This window comes from Bison bison, unplaced genomic scaffold (assembly GCF_000754665.1).
Source record: "Bison bison bison isolate TAMUID 2011002044 unplaced genomic scaffold, Bison_UMD1.0 scf7180017864184, whole genome shotgun sequence".
Taxonomy (NCBI): Eukaryota; Metazoa; Chordata; class Mammalia; order Artiodactyla; family Bovidae; genus Bison; species Bison bison.
Window position 1 is genome coordinate 1,232,412 of NW_011494756.1, and position 8,168 is coordinate 1,240,579.

Here is an 8,168-nt window from a genome sequence, read left to right on the forward strand (position 1 = left end):
TGCCCCTTCTGAGAAAGGAGGGGCTACCTGGCCCTCCCCCACCACTGACTCCCTGATGGAAACGGAGATGCTCACATTCACACCCTGGGCACCTGGGCCGGCTTCAGCCTTGCTCCCAGGGGGCTGCCCACATTCCAACCCGGTGACTTGGCTGGAAATTCCCCGGACTCCAAGTCCCTCCCAGCCTAGCCCCGGCCACCTGCCCAGTCTGGGCGGGGAGGTGTGGGGAGAAGAGGAGGGGGGGATGGTGACACTAAGGAGGGCTGGCTGGCAATCAGGTGGCAGGCTAAAGTCAGGACGACACTGCCCCCAACTCCATTTACACGGAGGGGAAGGGGGCAGGTTTCCAAGTCCCTCCGTCCCTAAGATTCCGACCAGCCCCAAGCCCAAGCCCAAGGCCTAATGGCTAAGAGTTTTCCAAGGCCTGAAGTGGGAGGGAAGCCTCTACAAGCCTGGCGCTGATGCTGGGACAGTCTCCCCTTCCCTGCCTTGATCGCCAGGGTTGGGAACTGCATCTGAAACCGCCTCCTTCTGGTTCTCTAAAACCAAATCCATCTCTTATGAGACCTTGATATGACTGTGGTCAGAAGGGCCAGGAGGCACTCCGTCAAGGCCACGAGCTTGAGTCATTCTGATGGCCAGCACCGCAGGGCGGTCCTGGAACTGACTATGCTGGGTGCTTGGAGGGGTTCCTCTGTGAGCAGCTCCGCCCAGGGCACTTGCCTCCGTGACCACGCCCGGGGAATTTCCACGCTGCAGCCCTGCCTGGAGAACGCAGAGGGCTCTGCTAACCACCTGCCACAGTCATTGACCAGGAATGAGGGTGGGCCGGGCCCAAGGTTACCCCTACCTGTAGGGGGAGATGGGGTGGAACTCCAAGATACTGGTCACACCGGGAAGCCCTGAGTCTTGGTCGTCCAGGAAGCCTGGGCCATGGTTTTGTAGGAAGGTGTACAAAAAGAGGTTCCTAGAGAGGGGTCTTGCTTGATACATTTCTTCTCTGGAAGAAAAAGACAAGGACCGGATGCTCAGAAGTGTGCGATCTGGAGTATCATTTACTAGCACTTACCTCTACCCCGGCTTCCCCTGGCATGAATTCTGCTGTGTGCCTCTGGGAGGGTCACCATGCCTCTCTGTTCTTTCTCATCCATCTCTCAGGGATTTGGAGAAGATTTATAAGGGGTCTTGCCTTCTTCCTTTGTGAAAAGAGAATCAGGGACTTCTTCCCTGGCGCTCCAGTGGTTAGGACTTGACACTTTCACAGCCGCGGCCCGGGTTCAATTCTTGGTCGGGGAACTAAGATCCCGCAAGTCATACGGTGTGGCCCCCCCAAAAAGAGAAAATCGGACTATAAACGCAAGGCTCTGATGCTATCCCCAAGAGGCCTATAGTCAAACAAAAAATCCCAAATGTCTGGTGTCATAGTGGACTAAGGCTGGGCTTCATCCAGAGTGCCAATTCCTTGGGTTCTGCCAGCTTCATACTGCTACTCCCCCTAAGCAGAAAGAGGCACATATCACAGGCTAAGCAAGGAAAAGTCATTCCCAATGCCAACTCCCAGAGAGACAGTGTCAGTTTTTAAACAGGCACAGCATAGCACACACGTTTTCAAAGCCGGGATCACGCCTGGAGCGGGGTTGGATGAACTGGGAGATTGGGATTGGCATGTATCAAAGCCGTGGTTTTTCCAGTAGTCATGTATGATGTGAGAGGTGGACCATAAAGAAGGCTGAGAGCCAAAGAACTGATGCTTTTGGACTGTGGTGCTGGAGCAGACTCTTGAGAGTCCCTTGGACTGCAAGGAGATCAACCAGTCAATCCTAAAGGAAATCAACCCTAAATATTCAACGGAAGGACTGATGCTGAGGCTGAGACTCCAATCCTTTGGCCACCTGATGCGAAGAACTGACTCATTGGAAAAGACCCTGATGCTGGGAAAGACTGAAGGCAGGAAGAGAAGGAGATGACAGAGGATGAGAAGGTTGGATGGCATCACCGACTCAATGGACATGAGTTTGAGCAAACTCTGGGAGATGGTGAAGGACAAGGAAGCCTGGCGTGCTGCAGTCCATGGGGTTGAAAAGAGTTGAACACCACTTAGTGACTGAACAACAAAATGTATTAAACAGATAACCAATGACAACCTTAAAAAAAAAAAAAATGGGATCATTCCTTCCCCAGTATTTTATAACCTCCTTTCTTCACTTGACTGTCTCAGCTCTCCACTCCCCGGGCTCCTTGCTAATAAATCTAGCTTTCACTGAGGTGGCCCTGACGTGTGTTCACCAGTTCTAATACTTCTGTTCTCACTTTCGCCGGCATGCCTTGAAGCTAGTGGTGGGCCTGTAACCCACTTCCGGTCAATGAGGTCTCAGTCTGACCCGGGGGTTGAAAGGGAGCAGACACAGACTGGGCAGCTCTGTTTACATCATCATGTGTGACAGCTGGTTAGGCCTATGACAGTGCTCACCAGAATTTACCCCACACTGTATCAAACAGCCTTCGCTCCAGAACACAGTGAGGAGCCAAAGGGCCCGAGTTCAAATCCCAGCTCTTCCAATCAGGAGCTGTGAGATGTCACAGTTTTCTCATAGGTAAGGGATCAGGAGCCCCCCCACTAGGCTGCTGGGGGATGAAGGAACCTCCTTTAAGTGTCAAAACAGTTTTGAAAACATTGATCCATTTATTTGGCTCAGTGTTGGGTCTCAGTGTATCACGTGGGACCTCTCGTTCCGGTGCTCCGACTCTCTAGTTGAGACGTGCCCATTTAGTTGCTCCAAGGTATGTGGAATCTTGGTTCCCCGACCAGGGTATGAACCTCCATCCCCTGCACTGCAAGGCAGGTTCCTAACCTCTGGGCCATCGGGGCATCCCGATGCACAGCCTGGTGGGGAGCAGCACTGTTATGACCTCTGTACCTCAATCCACTATTCTTTCAATAATAATTAAGAGTAGGGACTTCCCTGGAGTCCCGTGGCTAGGACTCTGTGCTTCCAGGGCAGGGGGCACCAGATCCACTGCTGGTCAGGGAACTAAGATCCCACATGCCATGGATGCGGCACCCCCCCCCCAAAATTAATTGTATCAACAATCACCTGGTTTACACCCGGGCCTCCTGCTCCCCAGGCCAGGGTGGACCAATGTTCATTCCTAACTGCGGCTAAGAGGTACGCAAGCACAGGGATGCAGAGCCACACCCAGAGCGCACTCGTGCTCTCAGCGCTAAAGGAAACGCAGACAGGGCAGGGGCTCGTGGGCAGGCAGGTAAGTTTCCTGGGTCCTCCAGGTGCCGCCAGGCGAGTCTAGACAAGTCATTCTCAACAATGCAACCAAGCTGCACGCAGAGATGGACATGACGTCATCTGATGGCGCACACAGGTATCTGGGTGTCTGGGGCACCCTGGCCTTTGAGAAAGAAATCGCATAAGGACAGCATTGTTCCACAGAGAATACATGGCCAGAGTCTGCATCAAAGGGAGCGAGCGGGCTGCTTCAGTTTCCTGGGAGAGAAACAGTTTTACATCTGTTCCAGATGAAAGCGCGACGTGAAAGGCAGGTCGCGGGCGCTGGGGCTGGAGGGAGCTGACGTGTACACACAGCCACAGGGGCCACAAAAGAGCCCCAGTCTGACAGATGCCGCCCGCACCTGTCAGGACAGCCCCTTCCCCCGCGGGCTGAAAGGCGCTGTCGGGTCAGGCCTGGTGGGTGGAGCCAGGAGGGTGGCCCCTGGCACCCAAGGCAGGGTGAGGGGAAGGGCGCAGCCACCTGCCGAGGGCACCTGCAGCCAAAGTGTTAAAAGCAGGCTGCCCCCGCCGCCAGCGACCCCACCCCAACCCTGCTGCCAACCAGCAGGCCCGCACACACAGACAGGGAGGGTCCCGGGGACGTCTCTAAGACCCCCAAAAGGCTGTTAGCAACACAGACACCCAGCGCAGGGGCCACTCCGGGTGCTTAAATCCTCGCCCATTCGTTCTGGGGTCTACCAGTTAAAAGCTACGGAGTGAGTCTAGAGCCACCTGCCACGTGACCCAAAAGAGTAGACGACATGACGAGTGCGGCTCGAAGCCACTTCTGTAGCCAGGGATGACTACTATTCCTCCCCTTACGATTAGGGGATGCCGAACCAGGGTCACAGACCCTGCTCCCAGGTCAACGCCCCTGGAAGGAGGGGCACTGATGCCATGGTCGGGGAGGGGAGTGGACTTCAGTTAGATTTATAGGGAAAATGGTATATGAGTCTTTTTCTTTGGGGCTTCCCTGGCGGCTCAGTGGTAAACAACCTGCCTGCCAATGCAGGAGACTCAGGTTTGATCCCTGGATGGGGAAGACACTCTGGAGGAAGAAATGGCAACCCACTCTAGCAGCCTTGCCTGGGAAATGCCACGGACAGAGAAGCTTGGTGGGCTACAGTCCGTGCGGTCACAAAGAGCTGGACACAACTTACTAAAGAATGATAACAACAAACTTCTTCTTTCTTTCTTTTTTGGGCCATGAGTGTTAACCACTGGACTGCCCGGGAAGTCCTGTAAATGAGTCTTAACAAGCTAGATCAACACAGAAAACTCAAGAGCATTCCTACAAGACAACCTGAAAATACTGTAGACAGGAAATACAACTGTGGAAAGATAAGGTTTCTGATCAGGAAATATAAGGTTTTTTTTAATCTAAGAAAGGGTGCTTAAAATCTATATGGACAAGAACTTCCATGGCGATCCAGTGGTTGAGACTCCCAGCTTCCACTGCAGGGGTTAGGGTTCCATTCCCTGGTTGGGTAATTAGGATCCTGCACACTGTGCAATGCAGGGGGGGTGGCCCCCCAAAAAATGCCTTTATGGATAAATACAAATTCCATTAAAGGACTTAAAAGATCCAGATAAATGGAGACAGGTTTTAACATTAAACAGATTCTAAGCCCAGTGAACTTGACCTCGTGTTAGGCCAGCATTTCAGGAACTTCAGGAACAGCATTTCAGGACCAGGAGCTCTCGCTGCCCTCAGGCACCAGGCCACAGAGTGTCTATGCAAATGGCCATTTTCAAGGGAAAGCTGGCCCAGCCCTCATTTGCATCTGTCTCTGCTCCCTTAGCCCCTCACTCTCCCTCCAAGCCCCTTTGCATGGGGCTGTTCTCTTCCCAGAGATGGCTTGTGCTCCCATGGACACCCTTGCCCCGCTGGTAAGGGGTCGCCAGGGGACTTCATACCCCACTCCAGTACTCTTGCCTGGAACATCCCATGGACGGAGGAGCCTGGTAGGCTGCAGTCCATGGGATCGCACAGAGTCGGGCACAACTGAGCAACTTCACTTTCACTTTTCAGTTTCATGCGTTGGAGAAGGAAATGGCAACCCACTCCAGTATTCTTGCCTGGAGAATCCCAGGGACGGAGGAGCCTGGTGGGCTGCCGTCTCTGGGGTCGCACAGAGTCGGACACGACTGAAGCAACTTAGCAGCAGCAGCAGCAGGGAACTTCATTGGGCACGTGGCTCAAGCTTCACCTTGAGCCACTATCCCAATATCCTTCGGTTCCCAGTAGACGTGCCTAGAATCCTTGGGCACCTTGGGTACCAAAGGATGAGGGTCCCTGAGTCCTACGGGGCTGGTGCCTGACCTGGGACAGTGATGACTGGCAGCTCAGGCATGAGGCCTGCACTGCATGTGACCAGCTTTGAGGTGGCTGAGCATCATGAGTGGTGCCTCCCCAAGTGAACTCAACTGTCCGGGGGCAGGGCCTGCCCCTTCTGCACCTTCATGTGAGTCCCCAGACCCTTCTGGACCTCTGATCAGAGCTGGCCTGGGATAGACACCAGACTCTCCTCTTCCCTTGATCATCATCTGAGCCCTGCCCTGATGCTCCAAAACAGGTGGGGGGATATTGAACTGACGTCCTAACCAACCACTCACTTGCAGTGAGATCTTGGGCAAGACCCTCAGTTTCCTCATCTGCTAAATAGGCATAATGGTCCCACGCTAATAGGGTTCCTTTTCCGGGCAAGAGCCAGCACTAGAGACTTCCCTGGGGATCCAGTGGCTAAGACTCTGCACCCCCAATGCAGGGGGCCCAGGTTCCCTGGTCAGGGGACTAAAGATTCCACATGCCACAAGACCCAGTGCAGCCAAATAAAGAATGTTTTCTTAAAAAAGAACTAACACTAACTGTCTTATAATCCTGGCTGATGTTTGGGTATCAACTATTGTCAAGCACCGATTTAAGCCCTGTATGTGGATGAAAATGCTCACCACTTAACCCCGTATCTATCAATGAAAGAAGTGAAGAAATTCAAGTCCTTAGCCTTCTTACCCCAGTCAGTGCAATGGTTCTGGCTGGTACTAACGGAGGAGAATCAACAAGCAGACCTAGGCTGGTCTTGGGGCTCTAGATCTGAGCGAGAGGACAGTGGGGGCAGGGGCCTTGCAGCAGCCCCCCAGAGCTGGTCCCTCCCAGCGGCCCCCTCACTCCAGCAGAGGCTGAGGGCTGGGCCCGTCCCATCTGGCGTGTCTCCTGCTGGGGGCCTCCAGTCTGACCTCCACGCAGCAGCCTCAGATCTGACCCCTCCACCTGCTCCATCGCTCCCCAGGCCCCTCGGGGGACACTACCAGGAGCCGCTTCTCCTCCTGGTCACCTCAGCCCTGCCGCCCCAATCCTAACCCGGCTCCCACCACACTAAAGAGCGCGTGCTCAGACACGTCAGGCCTCCAGTCTTCGCCTGGGCAGTGCTGCTGGCCATTCTCGCTCTCCTCTGACACCCCTGTTGGCCCCCGCTGGGTGTCCTGGGGGACAACCCCTGTGCCCAGCTCCCTCACTCCTCAGTGAGGACACCAGCAAGAGCCATTCCACGGGGGACAACCAGGAGCTGGGACTTCCCTAGTGGTCCAGTGGTTAGGACTCGGAGCTTACCCTGCAGGGGGCCCGGGGTTCCATCCCTAGCTGGGGAACTAAGATCCTGCAAGCCCTGTGGTGCAGCCAAACAAAAGTTAAAAAAAAAAAAAGGAACTGTTGTCACTACCGTTATTAATCCCTGCTTCCCAGCCCACAGCACCCGGCAGATAAATGCTTGTCGAGTGGCTAAACAGGGGGGCGAGAACTGACATCACTGCAGCTGCAGATCCAGGAGCCTGGACTAGTTTCAAGCATCTATTTTTTTTCCCCAGCATATTTGCAAAGGAGGAGTTTAAAACTCTTCTTTGGTGGAAAGGAAGGCACACCCACGCAGGCGGCAGCCCACGCTCACCCTCCTACACACGCGGTGGAAACCCATTTTCCGCTGGATCTCAGGATGCAAATCGAACCTCTCAGCAGCAGCCCCCACAGTCACGAGGACGCCTGTGGGGCTTGGAAGGAGGGGGTGTCAGCTCTGGACCGGCCAGGCTGCAATGTCACGGGTGTGCCTCTTCCACACACACCCTGGGATGGAAACAGCTGCCCCTGCCTTGTAGAGGGGATGAACCCTGAGTTGCCCCCCAGCCCCACCTTACCCATGTCCCTGAGGGCCTTGCAGCAAAGCAGGAACAGGTGAGGCCCCCTCTGGTAAGTGAGTCCTCGGGGCCAGGCCAGTGGATGCTCTGGACCCAGATGCAAAGCCCTGGCCCCCAGTCTTTTCCTTTGGGGGCCCACACACACACATGTCCCCCCAAGGCCCTGGTGTACAAAGCACTCAGTGCCCACAGCATCAAGCAGAAAAGCCCTGACTTGGGCAGGACAGATGTAGGTTCCTGTCCCAGCCCTGTCACTGCCGTGAGACCAGGAGCAGTCACCTAACTCAGAGTCACCCAGCTCAGAGAGAGTTCTCCTGCACAGAAGCAGCACAGCCTCCAGGGTTGCAAAGAGCATCAAAAGATACAACGGTTGCCCATTTTCTGCCACCTCACGGGAGTAGGGAGCTCCATAGCTGGCTAAGGAATCAACAGATCCAGAAGGGAGTGAGAGACCGCTAGTCCCTACTTCTCTGGGGGTCAGTTTGACAGTGTCTATCAACAGAAGCAGAAGATATTAAGAAGAGATGGCAAGAATACACAGAAGAACTGTACAAAAAAGATCTTCACGACCCAGATAATCACGATGGTGTGAGCACTGACCTAGAGCCAGACATCCTGGAATGTGAAGTCAAGTGGGCCTTAGGAAGCATCACTAGGAACAAAGCTAGTGGAGGTGATGGAATTCCAGTTGAGCTA

The 8,168-nt window shown here is 54.4% G+C and overlaps 1 protein-coding gene and 1 pseudogene across 1 annotated transcript in view; one reads left to right on the forward strand and one right to left on the reverse strand.

Annotated features, from left to right (window-relative positions):
• Positions 1–995, reverse strand: part of BIK (BCL2-interacting killer (apoptosis-inducing)) — a 4,438-nt gene extending 3,443 nt beyond the window's left edge. The window contains exon 1 of the mRNA XM_010843637.1: positions 851–995. Within this exon, the coding sequence (XP_010841939.1) occupies positions 851–993 (143 nt within the window). The 5' untranslated portion in view covers positions 994–995. The remainder of the gene's footprint in view (positions 1–850) is intronic.
• Positions 996–7,474: 6,479 nt separating this feature from the next.
• LOC104991273 overlaps positions 7,475–8,168 on the forward strand; it is a 24,656-nt pseudogene continuing 23,962 nt past the window's right edge.